At 33.7% G+C, this 22,261-nt stretch overlaps 3 protein-coding genes and 1 long non-coding RNA gene across 5 annotated transcripts; 1 reads left to right on the top strand and 3 right to left on the bottom strand.

Annotated features, from left to right (window-relative positions):
* The first annotated feature begins 7,152 nt into the window (after positions 1–7,152).
* LOC108220697 (uncharacterized) lies at positions 7,153–10,102 on the top strand. Its single transcript, XM_017394540.2, has 9 exons — positions 7,153–7,302; positions 7,470–7,541; positions 7,635–7,709; positions 7,863–7,955; positions 8,806–8,875; positions 8,947–9,038; positions 9,160–9,201; positions 9,279–9,359; positions 9,779–10,102. The coding sequence occupies exons 1-9, from the start codon at positions 7,276–7,278 to the stop codon at positions 9,848–9,850; spliced, it is 624 nt and encodes a 207-aa protein (XP_017250029.1). The 5' UTR covers positions 7,153–7,275; the 3' UTR covers positions 9,851–10,102.
* Positions 10,103–10,257: 155 nt separating this feature from the next.
* LOC108220696 (uncharacterized) lies at positions 10,258–12,952 on the bottom strand. 2 transcript variants are annotated; one of them, XM_017394538.2, is made up of 6 exons: positions 12,686–12,952; positions 12,405–12,581; positions 12,116–12,214; positions 11,467–11,488; positions 11,047–11,393; positions 10,258–10,711 (listed from the first exon to the last, which is right to left on the bottom strand). In XM_017394538.2, exons 1-6 carry the CDS (start codon positions 12,941–12,943, stop codon positions 10,436–10,438), a joined length of 1,179 nt encoding a protein of 392 aa, XP_017250027.1. In that variant the 5' UTR covers positions 12,944–12,952; the 3' UTR covers positions 10,258–10,435. The 2 variants fall into 2 exon arrangements, with proteins under 2 accessions (XP_017250027.1, XP_017250028.1); XM_017394539.2 differs by lacking the exon at positions 11,467–11,488 and having other exon boundaries at positions 10,275–10,711; positions 11,047–11,292; positions 12,686–12,947.
* Positions 12,953–14,936: 1,984 nt separating this feature from the next.
* LOC135152697 (uncharacterized) lies at positions 14,937–15,396 on the bottom strand. The gene is made up of 3 exons (XR_010292101.1): positions 15,270–15,396; positions 15,070–15,151; positions 14,937–14,997 (listed from the first exon to the last, which is right to left on the bottom strand). It is a non-coding gene; the product is annotated as an uncharacterized LOC135152697 (long non-coding RNA).
* A 2,335-nt stretch (positions 15,397–17,731) lies between these two features.
* LOC135152748 (uncharacterized) lies at positions 17,732–18,793 on the bottom strand. The gene is made up of 5 exons (XM_064093837.1): positions 18,644–18,793; positions 18,278–18,557; positions 18,091–18,184; positions 17,883–18,004; positions 17,732–17,817 (listed from the first exon to the last, which is right to left on the bottom strand). Exons 1-5 carry the CDS (start codon positions 18,791–18,793, stop codon positions 17,732–17,734), a joined length of 732 nt encoding a protein of 243 aa, XP_063949907.1.
* Positions 18,794–22,261: the final 3,468 nt, after the last annotated feature.

The raw sequence follows: 22,261 nt of genomic DNA, 5'->3' as shown, positions 1-22,261 counted from the left end.
CTGTCTTTCAAAATCCAGTTTTTATCTATATGTTGTTCTATGTATTCAATGGACCAAGTACAACCTACGTAATTGTCATTTCAAACATCAGCATATACATAAGTAACATAACATATAATTAGTATATATAGTAACATAGATTATTACACATATATTACTTAATTATAAGATTCACATATATTACATAATTAAAAGATAATTAAACATCAATTCATTAATTAAACATAGCAATTATCAATCTCAAAAACAATAAAAGAGCACACTAAACAATAGCAGAGCACACTAAACTTTATAAAATCCCCAAATCTCAAAAACAATAACAGAGCACAATAAACTTTATAAACTCTGTATAAGCTTGCAAATAACAGAGCATATTATCACACTTGTAACACCAGTGAGACTATATTATACAACAAATTCGAATTCAAATCAAAAATAAACAAAAAATGCATGTAATACGAATCCAAAAAAATTATAATAACCTACAATCCCAATTTGTACCACAATAAAAGTGAGAAAAGAGGATATATACCTTAGAGCAACTGAGAAACGAGGTTGTAGATGAAATCCCCAAATTTGTTTCAAAACCGTAAACTCCAAAATACAAACTGAGTTACGAACGAAGCTGCAAACCCTAATTTCTTCAGCAAGAGTCTTCAAGATGTGCTCCTCCAAGATGGGTAACAACCAGGTCTTCAATTGAAGCTCCAAATTTGAATCTACAAGTTCGACAGCGAAGTGAAAGGCGAGAGATGATGGGAGAGCTAGGTGAAATGTGAGAGTTGGTGAGATGTTGAGGGAGCTGAGGTCGTGAGGTTGTGAGAGTGAGAGACAGCGAGAGAGTTGGTGATGCTGCTGGGCGAGAGAATCCCGAGAGCGGGGAGAGAGGGAGAGGCTGTCTGAAGATAGGAGGAATAAAAGAAATAATTGTATTTGGGCGTTTTTTTTGTTAAGTACAAAAAGCAGTGTTTTGTTGTCTGATAAAAGGGGGGGAACAAAACCCGCCTGTTTTTTCATTTTTAAACTGCATATAAGATATCGGTTATTTTAATTACCGATGTCTAAAGTACTCTTTTACATCGGTTTTTTCACTTTTGATGTTAGAAAAGCTTTTAACATCGGTGGTTTTTACAACCGATGTTAAAGCCACGATGTTATATCCACTTTTTCTAGTAGTGATTTCCGAAACCACACCTTCGGGCTCTGTATGGCATGCCCTGCTAAGGGTTGGCCAAGAACAGGCAAGCCCAAAATATATCCAACATCCTCCAAAGTGATAGTCATCGCCCCCTCCTCATAAAAAGGGTGTTGGTCTCAAGCCTCCATCGTTCCACAAATGTTTGTACCCCCACATCCTGGTTTGAAAATAGTCCAAAACCCGATTGAGTGTACTCCCTTAGTGCTTCAGATAGAACCCAAGTATGAAGGAGGCGGCTAGCACCAAAACACTCTATAGCGCACTATTTGTAACCCTACAAACATCATCACTAACATGATATGAGTTATACAATACCAACCTGTTTGATGGTCTCAGTAGTATGCCTTCCATCTCTTCAAATCCAAACAAAATAGTCAAGTTACTTTGAACAAAATAAACTACAAGAAAACTTATTAAAAACTTTATACAGGGGAGGGTGAAGCAATCACAATCCTATAATTCATATAAAATTACAATCCATTTTATGTGTATTGTTGTGCAGAAACATAAAGTAAAACTTCAGGGTCAGTTAACCATCATATTAGCATGAATCTACAAGTAAGCAACATGATAATGACCAATGTATAGTCTAATTAGCTAGTCTTCTTAAAATAATATTGGAATAAGGATAACATCAAAAACACAAATTTGAAATCAAGTGACTAGACTTGCAGATTCAAGCAAAACTTTAAGGAAAATGAACATAAGGACAAAGTAATAAATATCTGAGTAATGGATATCTAAAGTGAAACATAAAACTTGCATACCATTAACACATTAATGAAGAAAATACTAGATTTTTTCATCAAATTGCATCACGCATAGAAATTGACAGCGAGCATCTTTGTTAATCAAACAACTAGAGTTTCGACCATAAAAAAATACAATGTCCATGTCTTCAATTATCTCCAGAAATTACTAAATAAGAATAATCATAAACATATGGAAAATTTTAAATAAGCATAAAAAAATCCTATTCCTCAACGGCATTTCATCAAACACAATGCAAACATCATCCAATCACCCACAATTCCCATACATAAACATCAAACCCGAACCAAATATCAAGCATTGCCTTCACACAGTGCATATTAAATAATCGAAACCATATAATAGTCACAAATAATCAAAACCAATCAAAAGTATCGCTATGATTCACTTTATACCGGCTTGCCGTATTAGAAAAAGAATCGTAGGCTCGTGTTTGCTTTTAACTGCTTGTGGTCGCCCTTTAATTCGTCCTAAATCTCTTTGAATAATAGTGATGAATTTCTATTCAACAATGTCCGTTATTTTAGGTTTATTCTTATCTAAATTCTACACGTCCAGCGATTTTTTAGCATTGGACGTACTAAGAACAACAATCATAAACTAAAATTCCGCTTTTTAAGAGCTGAACGAGCAGATGTTTTTTTATAATCTTGGTCGTCCGTCTCAATATCAGACGGTACATAAGTTATGTGTTGGTTACAACTGTCAGCAATCATTGCGGGGACTAGCACCCGAACTTTTAATGTCAAATCCAGAAGTCGAACAGTGTACTAGCATATTTCAGTGTATATATTATAAATATAAAGATCTAAATGATTTAGGGGGTGTTTGCTTGGAGGTTAACGAGCTTGGTAAACAGGAATGGGAATCTCATTCCCTAACACGCTGTTTGGATCGCGCTTTTGATTGTCGGGAATGGGTATCGGTAAACTTTTAGCCGGTAAATGATAACCTTACCAGGACCCCGGGATTTGAAGACGCTCGTTTCTCCCGACCTCTCCTTTTTCTTCCATTATTTCCTGTTTTCTCTCCACCTCACAAGTCTCTCCTTTCTCGATCTCTCTTCTCCATCGCCATCTCTCTCGTTCTCTTTTTTCCATCTTCTCTAGCAAATCGACATCTCTCTCTCTCTCTCTCCATCTTCTCTCTTTTCTCGTCATCGAGCTATCCCAACTTCGACACACAGCCCAACTTCAAAGGCCATTTCTTATGGTAAATTCTATACAAATATATTCATTCTTGTGTAGTGGTTCTGTTAATTGAATGTCGAGCTTCTTAGAGTCCTTAGACTTGCAGTACATGTTCTTGAGTTTTTTTGTTGATAAAGTGTTTGACATAATGCCAGTGTGAGCTACTCAATTACTGTTTTGCTAGGTATGTTGCAATGGAACCTTAAGCTGATTTTCTACATTGATTAGATATGTCATACACCATGAATGACTCTTGAATATGTGTTCAGTAACTTAACATGAGCAAACGGAGGGTAACGACTAAACTAGTTATATTATCTTGTCACAGAAGCACACACTCAGGGATCATCATTTTATATTAAGAAACTAGTTATCACTGTTGTATAACAAGTAAATATTGCAGATCGATTAGCTCAAATAATTGAACAGTCTGCACTGGTAAATACTTTGTCGGGTATGTTTCAGTAATACTGCTCTTGCACTGTAGCATAGGGACATACAGGGAAAGAAAAGGTACATGGATGATTGATAAGTTTAGGGTTTCTCCGGGTTGACATGGTACCCTTTTTCTGATTCATCATGAAATTTTCTATTTGGTCATTTGGTCTGTTGTGCCTTGTTCACCAATGTAGTAATATTTTAAGCTAAAAAATGTGAAAATGGGGCTTCTGCAACCTTTTGACAGAAGGTTAAGATGACAATTGACAAGTTTCAGTAGTTAGTTTAAGCTAGATAGATCATTGAATCTAGAAAAAGGCTTCTGCAACGTAAGCTAACAAATGCAAAACAATTAGAGACAACACTACAAAAGTTGAAATGGATTCCGGAAGAGGCTTATTTGAAATGGTCCTCTGTCTTCTATGCTTATTTGAAACTTTATTTGAAATAAAGTTTCCTTTATTTCTCTCCAATTTCTTTCAATCATTCTTTTTGCTATGGCAGAACAAGGATGTGTCTGAAGCGGTTCAGAAGGTTGCCTCTGCCTATGACTGTAAATTAATAAAGGAGTCCTTAGTCATCAGCTCAAATAGTTTGTGATTGACGGGAACAAATGTCTGAAACCCTGATACGAGAGTCGAATGTTGATGCCACTGAGTTTGAAGAGAATGAGGTTTATGTTATTGATATTGTCACGAGCACAGAAGAAGGGAAGGTAATATTTATCATTCAATGCCTTCTCGATATGAAATAGGATACCATAATTGTTTTCAATGAAAAGCATGAAGTGCCTTAAATATCTGCTTAATTATATACATGTCCTGATATTGTTATTTTCTGTTATAATTGAAGGCAGTTGTTGATTATATTGTTAAAATAGACAGTAGTAGTTGGTTGCTTTTAAATATGTATCTTCGCTTTTGAATGATGCAGGAAGTAATGGTTATGATTAATAGCCATCTAATAATAGCCTAGTCCTTTCTTACACTTTAGTTTTATTCTCATTCTTTTTAACTTGAAAGTATCTTTCTTTGAGCATTTCTTGACTGTTTTCGGCTTTACCACCAGCTCTTTTCTTTATTAGTAACCCATAAATATGTTCAGATGTAGCATTGTCTTTCTCTTCTTCTGTGTCAAAAAGAACAAAAGTAGTGTTAATACAATCCCAGACCTCTGTCACTTGACTCACTTCCCTAGCCACTCTGTGGCTTACATTTTTTGAAACTATAACTATAAACCAAAGAGTTTAATGATGTTTGTTCAAAAAGAGCATATCACTTCCATTCAGAGTATAATTGTATGCATCTGTTTTTTTGGCGGTTGGAACAAAAATACTCAGACAAATATATTGGCATCCGATGAGGACCTTAACATCTATACTCTTAAGATGTTAGAGCAAGAATTTAAATTTTTAAAATATTAGAGTCAGGTTTTAAATAGATTTCATGCTATATCATATCTTAAAACTCACATAGCTTGAAAATCTCAATTTTTTTACCATTTCAATTAGGTTTCTAATTCTGTATTACAAGTCTATGATATATGTATTTTTACACGGCCGGCACATATTTGCCGCTGATGAATACTAAGACTAAATTAGTAGTAAATTACATGTTTAATTTTTATAATTCTTTTAACTTAAAGCTTTGGCATGAGCATCAAACTATTAGCTTCACAATACTGATCAATAGCTTGATTTTACAAGAGTTAACTAGCCGGAGTTTGAAATTTTGGTGTGCTGTTTTAAATTTATCTAATGTTATCGCTAGAAATAAATATTAGATGTTTCTGTGATTCTGTTTACAGTGGCTCAGTATCCACTGCATTTGGCAGGTCAAATGGACGATTTTTTGATGGTCATCTCGTGATTGATTTCTGAGGTACATTTTGCTAAGTAACATTCTATCCGACTGAAATCATTAGCTTGTATGTCTCTTGTTTTGTTGTAGTACTCTTGAGGCAAGAGTACTATAACAATCGAGTTGTAAAGGAGGTGTCAAGCAATCGAGTTGTAAAGACTTGCTTGACAGATAATGGTGGAAGACAATTTCTATCGAAGCCGCTCTTACAATTACATCACTTTTCTACTGTTGAGAAAGGAAGATTCTCATTTTAAACCAATTTTTATTATGTGTAAAAGGTTGAGAAGTTTACTTGTTTAGTGTGCATGAGGTTCTTATGATTTGTGTAAAAGTTATGCAAATAAATAGAAATTTTATTTTGCTTATTGTAGGAGCATTGGATAATTAAAGCATATTTTTGTAGGATTTTTTATTTGTTTTTCCTTGCTCGTTATTTTTATTATTTTTCATATTTTTAATAAGACTTTAAGGTTTTTGGAAAATCAAATAAATAATAAAAGGCGTGAATAATAAATTTATATTGAAAAGTTAACTTAATTTTGTTTTATAATTTATAATTTATAATTTTGTGCCTCCGTTTGACTTTTTAAAACCCAAAAATATAATGAATTATTTAATTTTTTTAAATAATAAAAAATGGCTTTTTTATTAATAAAATCTTATAAGATTTTTTTTTAAAAAAGTATTCCGATTCTCATTCCGGTGTAAACCAAACAACTTATGTTAGTATTCATTCTCATTCCAGTATGATCCAAGCAACATCAGTAACCTCATTCCCAATCCTGTTTCCCCCCATTCTCATACCCTCCATTCCTATTCTCGTTTTCCATTCCCATGCATGATCCCCTTAGATCACTAATTTGTATATAAAGTCTTACAAGAATTCGTATGCTCATTTCTTATTTTTATTATAATAATATATTTGTAATGGCAAAGGAGAATTAATGGACACAAAAAAATATAAAAAGTATAAGTAGCGGGAATCTGTAGAAAGGGAGGAAATGAATTGTTTATTCCGCAGAAAAATAAGAATGAATAAATTATCTACAAATAAGAGAGGACTAGTGATAATCTAAAAATAGGATATGACTGATATCACCCATTTTTTAAATAATTAATATATTATGTCGAAAAAGAAAATTTTAATACATTCATCGCATATCCAAAATTTTTATATGATTTTTTCTTAATATATCACCAAAAATTTAAATTTTGTTTTTTGAAATTTTAATGGTATCCGTTAAAATTTGAATAATCTAAAAACTCTTTTAAATCGGAATCGAATAAATTATCACTTCATGGCAGTGTTCTAAAAATCCCTGATTTAACCGATTAATCCTCTGTAAGGTCGGCCACCGATTCGATTTTTGAAATCCGATTAATCCTTATATAATATTTCTTAATCGAAGCATATATGATAAATTATTAAAATTAAAATACTATATTACTCTAAATATGAATAATTATAAAGTTTATGAATATAGTAAATATATTAGTTACTAAATAGTTAATATAATAATAACTACATATTAAATAATATTTTAATATTAAAATAAATCTGATTTTTACCCCGATTAATCCTTCCGATTAATCCCCGATTTCCGATTAATCCCTGAATCGGTGGCTCAACCGATTAGGTCCGATTTCCGATTTCCCGAAACGAGTAAAATATATTATTCCCGAGATTCTCTCTATAAAGAATTTCCAATTCCCACACATTCGGGTTTGCGCTGGTCCACAAATCACTCGTTGCGTTTCATTGCAGCTTCTCTCGCAGCTTTTATCTACTTCGCTTCTGATAACAATACATACAAAAATGGCTGCACAGAGCTCATCGTTTAAGGTATGAATTCTCATTTTGATAAACACACTAGTAGTTAAATGTAATTAACTACAACCCTTTTCAGTTTCATTTCACAATGCTTGCTTCATTTTTCCATCAAAATAGTATTAGTGTATAAGATTTTTGTATAGATGTTCATGTACACTGTTTGCATGTTCTATGAAAAGATTATACTGGGCTCTTCTTCGATGGCTCGAAGGAAGATTCTTGGTGACATGGGTTATGAATTCACTATCATGGTATGTTAAATTAATTTGTTGATATTTTTTCGACTTGAAGAAAATGGCATTCAGCTTTGAAAACTTGATTAATTGTGTTTATTTTTTTATTAGACTGCAGATATAGATGAGAAAGCTATTAGGATGGATAAGCCTGAGGATTTGGTTGTGACTATAGCTGAGGCGAAGGTACTCTTTTTCTCTTTTTTAACAATTTTACTTCGAAAATAATATTAATGAAACAATTTTGTTATGAGAAGTGTGTTTAGTTAAAAGGAGGGTAATTCGTAATTGAGTATTTGTTTGTTGAATTTTGACTTGATTGTATGATTTTAACTTTAGGCAGATGCTATCATAGCAAGGCTAAAGACTATGGATCAATCCGTGGAGGATGCAAGCTCCAAAGAGCCCACATTGTTGATCACTGCAGACACAGTATGCTCTTACCAAATTTGTTTTATATATTTATTATTGTGCTTCATGGCAAAACTTTATTTCCCAAATGTGATTAACGATTAACCGATAGGATTATTTCCAAATTGCAAACAGTATTATTTGTAGCTAATTAAGAGAAAGAACCAAGACTATGTGTTCTTTTGTCATGGAAACAATTTAATAATTAAGGAATGGCCATATGATCATCTACATGCCCTTCCCCTATACTTTAATATATGTCAACAGTTAATAATAATAAAACAAAACGATAAAAAAATATTTTAAAACAAAGAAGAAGGATTCAAAGTCATACTGTTCAACTAAGATCAAACATCAGACTAGGAACTGTAGATGCCTAATAGTGCCTTTTTATTTGGTAGACTATGATGAAGGGGCATGTCTATCAGTGTTACCTAACTGTTCTTTTCTTTTATGTGTTCCAGAAAATTTATATCTAGACATTTATAGGTTTCCGGCCAGTAGTACACATTTTAATCATGCAGTTTGCTTTGCTGTAATAAGGTTTTACGCGTGCTCTGTATTTCAGATTGCATAAGCCTAATTCATGTAATACTGGCCAATCAATGCTCATTGTATCGAACTATCGATGGCAATGGCTCTTCTTTACGTGTATTAGTTGTACTAAAAATTTAGAGCGGCTTTGTAAAGTGATCACCAGACATTTAGTTTTCTTGTTTAGCATGTACATGGCCTACTTTTAATGATGTTTTCGTGATAATTATTGGAAACATTTCTGAAAAACGTAAATCAATATTCATTGTGTTCTTCCTTCTTTCGTTTGGGTACATATACCATATTAAGTCTTACAGTACAACTAATTGATATCGAGGTGGTGGTGTATGAAGGGACAATCAGAGAAAAACCATCAGACAAGAAAGAAGCTCGCCATTTTATTAAAGGTATGCTTCATTGACCTTGTTAGTTCTTTATTTTTACATAATTTAAAACTCTTGTGTAACTTGTTTTTCAGGATATTCTGGTGGCCAAGCCTCAGTAGTTGGATCTGTTGTAGTGAGCAACCTTACTACTGGGAAAAGAACGAGAGGATGGGATAGGGCCGAGGTAAGTATTTCTCAAACTTGTATGTTGTCCAGTCTTCATAGTATCTCTATTATATATAAAGGTATTTACTTGTCTTGATGATATTAATTTGAGGTCTGCTATATCTGCTCTGTTGTTGCAGGTCTATTTTCATGAAATACCTGATGAAGTTATTGATAGCCTGGTAACCACAAATTTGTGACACTTGCATACTATGATTATTTTCTTATTGGCATCATCGATTGTTATTTCCTATGCTAGGTCGAGGAGGAAATTATGCTCAAAGTTGCTGGTGGTTTGACAATTGAACATCCACTGACTCTACCCCATATTGACACACTGGTTAGCTCTTTTCTCTCTTTCTGATATCTTTAGGACAGTATGAGGATGTAAGTGTCAACATGCTAATTTGCTTGGGCAGGCTTACTATCCTAATTATGATTTATATGACTTGCTCACTGTATGCAATGGCTATTGTTCAATTTTTTATATTTGTGTTGACAAGTTTTCTTTTAGTAAATAGTGTATTGAACTTGTATTTGCATCAGCCCAACGCAAATTGTGTTTTATGGCATGTTTTTTGAAGGTTTCCATTTGGCCTCCTCTAATCCCCGGTCTCTTATAAAATTTTTGCTCTGCCTGACATGCTAGCAGCTAGCTGCCCATTTGAACTTCTACACGATTGGACGGTTGATATGTGCCACTTACAGGTTAACGGGTGAAATTAACAAAAACATCTAATATTTGCCATGGTTATGCAGGTAGGTACTTACGACAGTGTTATGGGACTCTCAAAATCTCTCGCAGAAAAGCTCATACAAGAAGCCCTTTAGAACTTGTATTATAGGCTCACATTCCATGCACACGGCAATTTTGTAGGCTAGAGCCAGAATTTTACCAAGCTCTCAAAGTCTTGATTGTTTATCATTTGCAGTGTGCACATTTATAGTATGGTAGGTTTTTATCCCCCCATTTTGGCAGTCTTTTTGGTAAACTCCAACATATTGTACATGGTGACATAGTCAATCATGTTCACAGAAACAGTGGAGCAGTAGTTGTCTTTGAGTATATCTTTTGGCATGTAATGCTTGCTATCAAGCTGCTGAGAATATTTAGTTCTGATAACGTGATTAACTTTCATCAATTCAACAAATTCACCACTCAGTTGGAATTAACATGTGGATATATATCCTTAGTAACTGGAGCCTTGTCATTCTCTATTTTGATTGATTTCGTTCAACAGGCACTGAAATCAGACCAGTTTAAGAAAAAGTGTTTCGGTTACAAATGAGAAATCTGAAGCTTTTAGCCATCAGGCCTCGCAATTTTGCAGGATGTAAACATACAGGCATGCTCAAGTTTAAAATACAATGAAGCTGGTTAAATTTTAATGATTCAGCTTGCTAGGATTTTAATTGTCAAACCACAGGAGTTAACTCAGAGCCTGATTTTTCATTCATATCATTGCAGGGCATGTTATCAGATCCCCAGTACTTGGCAGTTTTAACATCTTCCTCAGCCATCAGCCTCGAAAACTCCTCGTGGTCATATTTCAATGACGCTTTCCCCCCAAACTCACTTGGTAGATTTTCAGCATCAAAGAAGGACTTCATCACCTCTGCACTCTGCTTGTTATTAGGGTACACAAATCTAATCTTCTCAAATGTTTTCGGGTCTACAAAAAACTTCACAACCTGCAGATGCGAAGAATTGTCCATTTACAAAAAAAAAACAACAAACTGCAGTAAACATATTGCTCCATCTATCAAACAAAGTTGTGGCGCAACTCAAAGAAAACTTTTTAAGAGACATAACATACTAGCCATGTGCCTTTCAAGATCAATCAAATACTACTTCCCAGATTGAAGAAAAACACGAAGGGAAAACGAGGAAGCAGGGAATGTAGAAGGGGTAACAGATATACCAGGAAGGAAATTTGCACTAAAAAACAAATATTTTTTACTCTACATAGGTAATATCAAAACGATGGCACAACAGAAATGTACATTGTCAAGAATGAAGCACAAACCTTCCAGAATGCCTCAAAAAACTTTGGTGGATTATAGAGCACAACAATGGCAAGTCTCTCCGGGTAGTGGTTCTGCAACACATGAATAATATCTCGGGTAGTTTTAATGGAAATGTTAGTGTTCAGGGACCATCCGTTGAAGTCTACCAACCAAGACATTTGTTCTTGGCCTTCAGGGAGGTTAAGAATCGCGTTCTCGAGCAGGTAAACCAGATGGCGGACATTACCATCTGATGATGTTGTATTCTGTAACCAAAAATCTAAATTTTCATTAGACATAAACAAGAATCTTTGTTGAAAGTTGCAAATATGGCCTCGTTTGGTACGCTGTAACCCAACGCTGTAACCTACAGTTCCATGGAACTCATCTGAGTGCCGGTGTTTGGTTGTATGATATTAAAAGTGAGCAAAGTAACTTACACTTCCATGTAACTTCAACTTCCTGCAAAATTAAATTATAAATAAATATCATATCATAATTGTTTATTTAATAATATATTGTTTTTTATTTAGGATTTACTCATATCACATATATCAATAATTATAGAAAAGATATCTTTTTCTTAATAATATTTACTATATATTACTATATATGTTTATTTTATATAAAAATTTATCCATCTTAAAATATTTTAATTTATTTTTCTTCTTAAATTATGAAACATAAATTTTGTTCTATATTTTAATTATTTTTATTTAGATATTACTAATATTATATTAATATATCATCTCATCTAAATAATTTTTTTATATTTTTAAATATCATGTTTTTTTTTTATATTAGGTTAAAATTCTTATTATTTAATGTTAATAATACATATTATATCATTTTTATTTATTTATTTATATATTTATAATATATTAATCTGATATTATCTAAATTATTAAAACTATATAGTCACAGATGTGATATGCAGTACAACCAAACACTGTATTTTCCAGTTACACCGCAACCACACGTTGGAACCTACTTCCAAGTAATTAACGTGGGTTCCTATGTAACCAAGAATCCTGCTAAACAAACAAGGCATATATACAAGCAGAGTGACTAGACTAGTCAAGCATTGACCTGCATCCCTGGCCTCATTATAAGAACAGTTCTCCCTGATCTGTCATGAAAATCTGCTCTGGAGACTTTACCAGTCTCCCCTTCATGGGCTACTTCATGCTGTCATTGAACCAATAAAAATCCACCGCTTAATTAAAAATGGTTGCTAGCATGTGTCCATGGGCATACTAGAAAATCCGTTAAAAATGAACCCCGATAAAGATATTCTAGATCAAGCATCAAAATGAATACATTACCAAATTAATTGCAAGTTCCATGAGTGTGATCAAGTGACTTATAATTGACTTACCCAACGAATATCTTGAGGTTTGTAAGTTGATCTCCACTTGAGTGTCTCCTCCAGCATCTTTTTGGCCTTGTCGACATTCCAGTTTCTAGCTTCCAGGTATCTCCTTAAACAGGCATCAGAGCAGAATTTGAGGCCATGCCCAGATAGAGGTCCCAGTGCAGTCCTTAGCTCCTTCACCTGTATGAATTATGTGATACATTACACACTAGGATCCTGGATTATATTTACAAGTGCGGCAAAATTGAGTCTCATTCTTATGCTTATATTTTAATTGTTTTTACCTTGTCAGCCTGTTCTACCGCTTCAATCTGCTGAAGATTTTGAGGGCGCCACCTCCGGAGCATAATTACGTTAATCTCACACACAAAATGAGACAGAAGTAGGAGAGGTAAAAATGAAATGTATGTTTTTAACGGAAATGAGAGGAGAGTTGACAATGAAACCAATGCGATGCGTTGCGTAGCAGAATAATAAATTGATTCAGTTTGTAGTTTGTAGTTTGGATCTACTGCTGGCCTACTGCTACCAAAAAATGGCATTTACTACGTGTGACTAAAGGGGCGTGACCCACTTGTTTGTTTATTCTTTTATTTATCGTGAGCGAGTGAGTTAAGAAGAGCGTCATCCGTGTAAAATATTGAGTACACACCATCACAACCGCTCGGTCCTCACGTTTAGCGTGCACATCAAATAAATACTGAGTACACTGATTACCGGACTGACTTTCAATCTCGAAGCAAGTTTCTCGAATCATATGGGTTGGAGAGTAAGGGATCATTTGGCAAATCTGAACTAGTTATATCTGATTGAATAATACATCTGAATCAATAAAATATCTGAATGCTGAATAATAAATATCATTTGACATATAAATTTTAATAATATCTGAATGGTTTTATTTTCGAATTTTCTCATTAATTAACTAGTTCAGCTACGAAAATTATATAAAAAAAAATTATTAAATAAACAAATAAGTAATGAAATAATCTTTTAAGCTTAATGCAAATATATAATAACTAATTCATAAATTGTAAAAACACTTTTTTGCACATTATAAAGCTGCAAAATTAGCATCCATTTATACTTTTCTAAAGCTGTTAATTTATTTATTATCTACGTGAATAAGTAAATAAGTCTAAACCAAATCATGCTAATTCTAGGTAGATGTACACAGCTGAATTGATAAGATAGAACTTCAAGGAGGAATGAATCAGCATAATATGTTTCGCTCAGCTCTCGGTCAGCTCTGTACCAAATGAGATTAATCAGTCAGTTAAGCTCATTAAGCATCATTAAGCAGTAAACAAATGAGACCTAAGTCACTTCCTGGTTTGGGTCGGTCCGATTCTTGTCTATATCAAATTCAGATATCGAATATGATGTTTAATCCAAAAAAAAAAAGGATTTTCTTGAATCATCTTTGACCGAATGGAAGAGATTACGATATTTTATCGAACATATGGGACACTAGTATTTATGCCCGCGTTGCTGGGCTTCGAAAAATAAAAGAATTCTCCAACGCAAATTCCATATAGAATATATATATTACATTTGATATATTACATTTGATTCCACAAATGTAACTGATTAACAAAATGTTAAAGTCTTGATTGCTGCAGAGTAATCTAATGAACCTGCTATTTAACTGGAAATTAAAACATCATCATTACAAAAGTAGTGTAATGACCAAGCTGAAACTTAAGTGCTGTTGTTGTTGTTCATTCTTTTGTTGCTGTTGAGGATTCACATTTGAGGTTGGAAAGGCCTGGTATTTGAGTACTGGAAGTTGTAGCTTGAAAGTCATTTGTGGTTGTTGTCTGCTGTACAATCTCTCTTGTCTCCTCCATCTTAAACCCATGACAGATATTTGTTGCAAAGTACAAAATACTTTTCATCACAAGGTTGGCTTCATTTAGTGTTAGTTTGATGGTATATGGTTTCATAGCCAGAAGCTGGAAGCATTGTGGAAATTTCCCAGTAAGAGAGTTCTGGTGGTTGTTGACATCACAAAATTATCAAAGGAAAAAGATGATAATGAAAAGAAATTTATCACATCGTATGACACCCTTACCTCTTGCACAACCTGGCGTGCTCTCTTGCCAATTAATTGTCTAATCTCTCGATCATGTAGTACAACTTGAATTGTTCCACTTGAGTCCGAAGCAAGCACAACCAAACGAAATCTGTGTTTTAGAATTTTATTAATGTCTATTTGATGGACAGTCCATTTATTTTTATTATATTGTGCATACCTTATTTCAGGGTATGGAACAATCCTCTGGCATGCAGAGCAGAAGTACAGGATTCCTTTGGCTTCAACTTCGAGATTGCACGATGTGCAGACCATAATATTCCAAATCTGGTTCTCGTCTACTTGAATGATGTTGACATGAGTGAGCACTTGTCGCTATACATAAACTAATTTTGTTAAGATTGTCGGCCGAAAATTTGGTTGATATGAAAGAAAGCATAAATACTGTTTACCTGAATATAGTCGGGGCCTAAAGCTCTGATTGCTTCAATTGTCAACAATTCTGCTATCCTTGTTGGGTTTGTGGATCGGACTGCTTTTGCAAATTCAGGTTCAGAAAGCCTGAAAAGGATACATAAAAAAACATCAGGAAAAATAAGTTGCATGAGAAAATGTAGAAGTAGGTGTGCTTACATCATCCTAAGTTGCTTCACACTGTGATGATTGTAATTGAAATAGTACTTTGTAGCTGCTACATGTGTTATAATTGGTTCATCTACACAGAAAACAGAAAACAATGATCTTAAACTCCTAGTAAAAAATTTTTACACTGCTATTGTTCAAAATAGGTTATGTTTTATTAGTCAGACAATTGAACAATTGGAATAGCTTACTGTTCCAAAGCTGTACTCTGCAACCGGCAAGAATTAAGATGACAGGAGTTTCCATTTTCTCCCAAACTGCTTTAACAAAATCTTTTGCATACTGATCCCACAAAGTAATCTTCAGATTTGATCTGTTACTCTTAACATATTAAGTTAAAAAAAGCAGGAAACTTGTATTTTTGTAAAACAGCTTGCCAAAATAATGCCAACCTTCCATCAGTGATGACAAACTTGGCCTGCTCTTGCCGTACTCCATGCCTATTTGTGATATCATTTACATGGACCTCATGGTCTGTCATGATCCCGATAACATCTGTTTTAAACATGATTAGCACAATGATAATAGTTTATATTGTTGATTTTTTTGTCACTTTGTTAGAAAATTCCAAACCTATCAAGAAATCCGTCCGGTCAGCATGATCTTTCACTTGACTGTAATCATAAAAATCAAAAATCTCTGTTGGGATGTTTGTTCCTTTGTCATCAACTTGTTGTATTTTCGTATCCTTAGAAAATATCAGTTGGACTGGACCGTGAACAACTCTGAATTTATCTGAAGCCTTGTATGCTTGCACTGTGAAACCTGTGATGATGTTCACAGTTCCCACTTTGATTTGCCTTTCAAAGTCATGAGCTGATATGGCTGGTATGAAAGCATGTATGATACCGTTCTGAAACAATATATTCGGTGCATTTCAAATTTCAGAATCAGCTTGTTTAAGAAATTGTAGATAAGAGGAACTGTGTTTTACCTTGTTGTCCAGGAGCAAAATGTTGAAACTGGTGAAGAGTTCTCCTGTTTTTGTCATACCTCTCCAGAGACGTATGATCCGAGCTTTGATTCTGATTTTGTCTTCATTGCTTCCTGTGGTAATTGAGGCCAAAGCTGTATACCTGCTTGACATTTTGTTCTTGCCAGTAAACCTTTGTAAAGAAATTAGTGAGTGATAGTGATATATATATATATATATATATATGTCATTACTTTTTTGGTGTTGCAGTTATATCTAATATAAATGAACTCAACTTACTCCTCCTGTCAAAGCATATGTTGAACAATAAATATTGTTCCAGCTAATACAAATTGAATACATGCTGAGATGGGTGACGGCTGAAGTTTTGACGTCATTTCGGGAAGAGTACAAATCATTACAGCAAATAGTCTTAAATTGTCGAAAAAGTTATACAACACAAACATGGTAGTTTAAATTCTTGATAAGCCAAAAGTTAATAAAGCTTTCACCCATTTGCAAAAGTAGCGCAGCAGTTTCATTCACTGAAAGAATGGAAATTATAACAATTTAGACAATGGTAATTGAAGTAAAAATTTAATTACAATTTTGACAAAATTTCACCTTCATCTTCTTCTCGGTATGCCTGGCTTTCTCTGGTATCTCTTCTTTAGGATCAAAAGTCACGCTCTCAATATCAACCCGAGGCCTTATTTTGGTTGAAGATTTTGCAGTGTGCGGCGTGTTGGTGTTGTCATCTGCGAGCTGTTGACAACTAAATTAGACATTTTTCTAATTTAGTAACAAACTGTACATATATTTCACTGGAATTGTCTTACATTAATTGCAGATTCATCACGCATTTCACTGTCTATCTTTGCTGAAGGATCAAAGCTTGCTCCACTCTCAATTTTGTCAACAATTTCATCTGCTTCATACACTCTCGAACCTTTTTTAAGATTGTTGTCTGTTACCTTGAGAGTTATGTTGTACAACTTGTTTTCAAACTGCTTCAGCACCTTTGGAAACTTGTCTTCATTTTTTTCCTTTTAAGCAACAGTAATTAGGATTAGTAATATAATAAGATTAATCTTTTTGGACAAATAAGTTGTGTCAAATAATTAACCTGAATAGCTTCAGCCTCAAGATCGAATACTGTCTTGTCAATTATCCGACTAACTTCTTCGTCAAGGAATATAACAGCAATTGACCCTGTGCTGTCGCTGCACAAAGTGCAAACACGGAACCTGCAGAATTGGAGAACAACATAAGTTCTATGTGGCTGTATTATTTTTTAGAGTTTTCAATAGTAACTAAACCTCTTGTCAGGGTATGGTATAATCCTGTTACAGTCCAAGCATTTGAAAACTCCTTCATTGCGTTGTATTTCATTTGGGCATTTTGTGCATGTTGCATAATACCAAGCCGTGTCCACCTCAACTTTAGTAACTTTGACGTGGCACTTCACTTTCATCTAAGGAAAAAAGGCCACGTGAATAAGAAATGTGTAATTTCTGTTAAGTGCAAAACATAGTGTCACAGAGAATATAAATAACCTCCTTCGAATCAGAAGCCAGACTTTGAATTTCTTTCACAGTCATAGTTTCGTAGTTCATTTCCTCAGGTGGTGGCGACTCAACCGGTTCAGTTTTCTTTGCAAAAAGCCTGGAGGTAAAAAGCAAAGTAAATTTATTGTTATTTAAAAAAACATCTGATCTACATATGAATCTTGTATTTAGTTTACCTCTGAGTTATCTGCTGCACACTGTAGTGGCCAGGATTGATATAGTATCTTGTTGCTGGGTAGTTTGTCAGATTTGGCATTCCTGTAATTAAGGTTAGTTTTGTTCATGTGGGTGCAACACTGTGATATTGGTATCTATCATCTCACCTTCATAAATTGTAACTCTGGCGGCGCACAGTATTACATACACCTCAGGCTCTTTGCAACATGTTAAAGTTTGTTGGAACTCCACACCAAAGTCGTCAAAAAGAGTTACAGCCACGGCGCAGCTTTAGTGATTTAAAAAAAATAATATCATGAAGTAAAATAATTTTATTCACTACGTTACATAATCTGAATCATTCAAACGTCATACCTGCCATCAGATAGGTCGAACTTTGTCAGCAATTTCTCTGATTCATTTTTGTTCGACTTGATAGAACGAACATTTTTCACCATGCCAACAACATCTAATTGAGGAACACAGTAAATTTTATTATAAATCTATTAAAGAATCTAAATGGAGTAATAATTTCCTATTCTTCAAATAGGAAGAGATTTACCAACTAAGTATCGATTGTCGTTTGATAGTTTCTCCATATCTCCTAGCCAGAACAGATCGAAAGCATGTCGATCTATTTTTAAGTCCCCTTCAACATCGTTTTCCAACTTGGTGTGCGTTGTAAAATAAATGTGCTTGTTGTTACGCACTGGACGGAAAGTTTCGTCTCCAACGTAGTCCTTAACTCTAAAGTTTGTAAGGATATAGATTTTACCTTCTTTCAAGTTGGTAATAACATCTTTACAATATTTTGTACTGGCGAAAGCCTGAATCCTATCGTTCTACAGAAAAAGCAGTTTCATCATAGTTAGTATGTATAGCATCTATTCGGACTAAACTTGTAAATTGTGAAGGTTAGTTTGCTAACTGAATCATCAATGAATATCATATTTAAGCCCCAGAACTCTTTCGTTTTGTAGTTAACTCCTTTCCAAAGTGACTGTAATCTTAGCCTACACTTCCAATCGAACTGCGTTGTTGTTAAACTCTTGATAGAGTCAAACTTGTTTAGTTCCATTGCACAAACCTATAGAACATATGAAGTGTAATAACGAATATATATGAGAAATAGGTGAGAAATCATTAAGATTAGTAGTTGTGCCTTTAAACGGATGTCATACCTGGTTGAAGCCTCAGTAATTACAACAATTGAATGTGGGAGAGAACTGCCTTGCTATGTTTGTAATCAGTAATGTCTTCCTTAATGTTGTCACAGGTATTCAATTATTTAGGGTTTACAGCTATGTTAAGCAGAGATGGGAACAGGTGTATGGCTGATAATGGATGCATTGTTGGAGAAGCTGGAGACTTCCACTGTAATGGTAAAAGTGACTGCGGACAGGAGTCGTACAGGATCTAATTGAAGTGTGCTTTAGGCCATCTTTAGCAGTTGTGATTACATAATCCAAATTTGTATCACCAACTAATCCAAATTTTGATCCAAATTTCTGATGAACTCCAGCAGCGTGATCCAAATTATGTAACAAATTACTTTTTGTATATTATATTACTTAAATTTAATAAAAATTATTGTTAACTACTTATTTAATTAGTTAAATTAGTTAATTTAATTATTATTTTTAACACCTGTCAAAGTATCTTAAAATCAAGAAAATGAAGATGAAGCTCAAGGATCTCAAAACGATATGAATAGCTACGGACAATATTTTTATTATCTTGGAGGACAGAAATAATCTGGTCAACTAAATCACAAATTAATTTGTTCGATGAACGAAAGATATAGAAATTATAAAATTATTATTTTATAATAAAGTAGGTGATCCAATTTTTGATCAGTGAACAGCGGTGATCCAAATTTGGATCAGTACCATTTACTGCTTTAAATTTGGATCAGTTTTTGGATCATTGCTAGAGGAGAATTTGAGGTACATTTACTGGAGTAGTACATTTACTCGGTGTATGTTTGATGTTTGAAGTTTTGTTAGAGCAACTTGACTGTTAATATTAAAAAGGAGATATCTGATTTATAATTTGAAAAGAAAATGTTTTTTTTGGTGCTAAAATATAATTTATAATCCAATGATAAATGCAAAATTGAACCTAATTAATCCATAAAAAGTTATATTCTAATCAAATAATCTTAAAATACATAACTATATTTATCAATATTATTTTATTATTAATGTATTTTGTCACTCATATGTTTATGTGCCAATTACAGCACTATATTTATACTTGGTTATATATTTAGCATCAAATATCAAATTTTAGTATTTTACATTACATATTTATACTTGGTTATATTAGAGCAATAACACGTACTTTAACACGACAATTGGACTTTCTTCGCTCTAATTACGTGCACAAAATCAAAGGGACATTAAAAAAATAATGGTATATATAATTTCTTGCTATACAAAAAACGAATAGCAAGAACGAAAAATGTGTTCAATTAAGAATAAATATAAATTATAAAATTCTTCAATTACTTTCACTTCTTCATTTTATTGACATTTGCTCAAATATTAATATTTGTGTACAAATATTAATATAAAGAACAAAATTGACAGTTCAATGGACGTTGAAGTTAGTCCTCATTGCACAAATGTACTTCTCTATTTTAGATATATCTAGTTTTTGAATTTTAAACATGAAAAAATTACCTATACTCATTTTAAAATGTATTTTGTAATTCTTTGTTGCAAGTCTAATTTATTTTAATTGTTTCAAGTAGTTTAATCATGTATATTTTAAACCAAGATTTTCTTAAATAAATTATAATATATCCAAGTTCGGATATTACACAGATGAAGCGCCAAGTGATCAAAGTTGAAAAAAGATACAGCTGAAATGGACACAATTGTAGACCCAAAAACTGGTAATGACTGCACGGGGAGTAAATGAGTGTCCGTTTCTTGAGCCACTCAAAACCGAAGGGACATAAACTTTGCCCAAGTCTGTACAACATAATCATTTTCTCGAAGACTTTTCACTATCTACACATTTGGTCCTTCAACTAAGGTCTACAGAGTAAATCTGCATGGCTTCTTCGTCTTCAAGGTACGATCTCGTACTTCAATCTGCAAAAGTTTTGGTGTATTTTAATGAATTTTAATGAATATATAGTAATTAGCTTACATAATATTTTCAGGCCTTCGATCACGGAAGGAAAAGGTATGTTCTCGTAGTGACAATATACATAATCTGAAGTTTTGGGAGAATACGAAAGGCCTTTGTTGTTTTGAATCTTTCTGTGCTTATAGTAAGTTTTCTTTGCAATTTGATTGTTGTGTGTTGTTAGATCTATTTCATACTGACTATGTGGAGGAAGAAACAAAATTTGTATGCCAAAATTTCGCGTCGAACTATATTCCAGGCATTGTTGTAAGTGGCTACTGCTTACTGCATAAGTTGAAATTGCATGTTATAGTTGGTAAATTTTTTTTACATCAGTGAACCTCTACTTTTGTAGATTTTACCGAAAGAGTTTTGTGATGAATTTGGCGAAAAAATGCCTGAGAGGCTACTGTTACTCGTGCCAGGCAAGGTTGTGTGGAATGCTCTTTTTCGTAAGGATAGGTCATGGATAGAAGGCTTAGAAAAGATGATGATTTACTACTGTATAAAACCCTATTATATGTTAATTTTTGAGTATGTTGGAGGACCTAGTTTCAACCTAGAGATTTATAATCCTTATGGTGTGGAAATTAACTACTGGATAAGTCCTAAGTCTGATGAAGCTTTGTCTGCCGACCGTAGTTTTTTTGAGTTCTCAGATCTAGAAATCGACAAACTTTGTGGGACACTGTCACACAATGTTTATAACAATGGGAGTGGCCTGTATGATCTTGTGGTAAACCAAAAACATTTGCGTAAGAAGGAGTACTATAAGGTTAGTTAAAAGTTTAATACTGTCTGTTAGGTATTTTGAACCTGTAACATAAGAATATACTGCATTGACAAAGCTGTTCTTTTTAGATTCTGAAAAGAAAAGCATGCCGCAAATTAGGACTCGATGAAAGTATGGAAAAACTGAAGCTATGCTTCAAAAATCTGGTTTGCAAGTTAAAGCTAATATGGGATGACGGGAAGGTGTATTTTGATAGAAAGTGGTATGCCTTAGCAAAGGCTTGGAAACTGAAGGAAGGAGACACTGTTGTTTTCCATATGACAGGAAAGAAACAGAAATTTGAAATTTGTGTGTACGACGATGATATTCTCTCTAAGTGTAACAAATCAGGTAAGATATATATTTTGGTTGTGTAATCATGACATACCATTCATTGCCTTGCAAAGACCTAATGATATATTTCAGGCGGTGGTAAAAAGACTGGAGTAATGAATTGGTTCAAATTTGTCAACGAAAGCTTCTTACGGGGCGGGCAGATGGTATGTCCATACTTGGGTTCTATAGAGATTTATTATATTTTTCCTAACTGTGGTTCTGATATAAAAATGCAGGAAATACCTAGAGTTTTTATGCAAAGTGGATCTGCAAGTTTCTCAGAAAAGGTTGAATTAATTA

The sequence above is a fragment of the Daucus carota genome, chromosome 5, assembly GCF_001625215.2.
Source record: "Daucus carota subsp. sativus chromosome 5, DH1 v3.0, whole genome shotgun sequence".
NCBI classification, from domain to species: domain Eukaryota; kingdom Viridiplantae; phylum Streptophyta; class Magnoliopsida; order Apiales; family Apiaceae; genus Daucus; species Daucus carota.
Note: the sequence above shows the minus strand (reverse complement) of the source record. Positions and strands in the feature narration are given on the sequence as shown.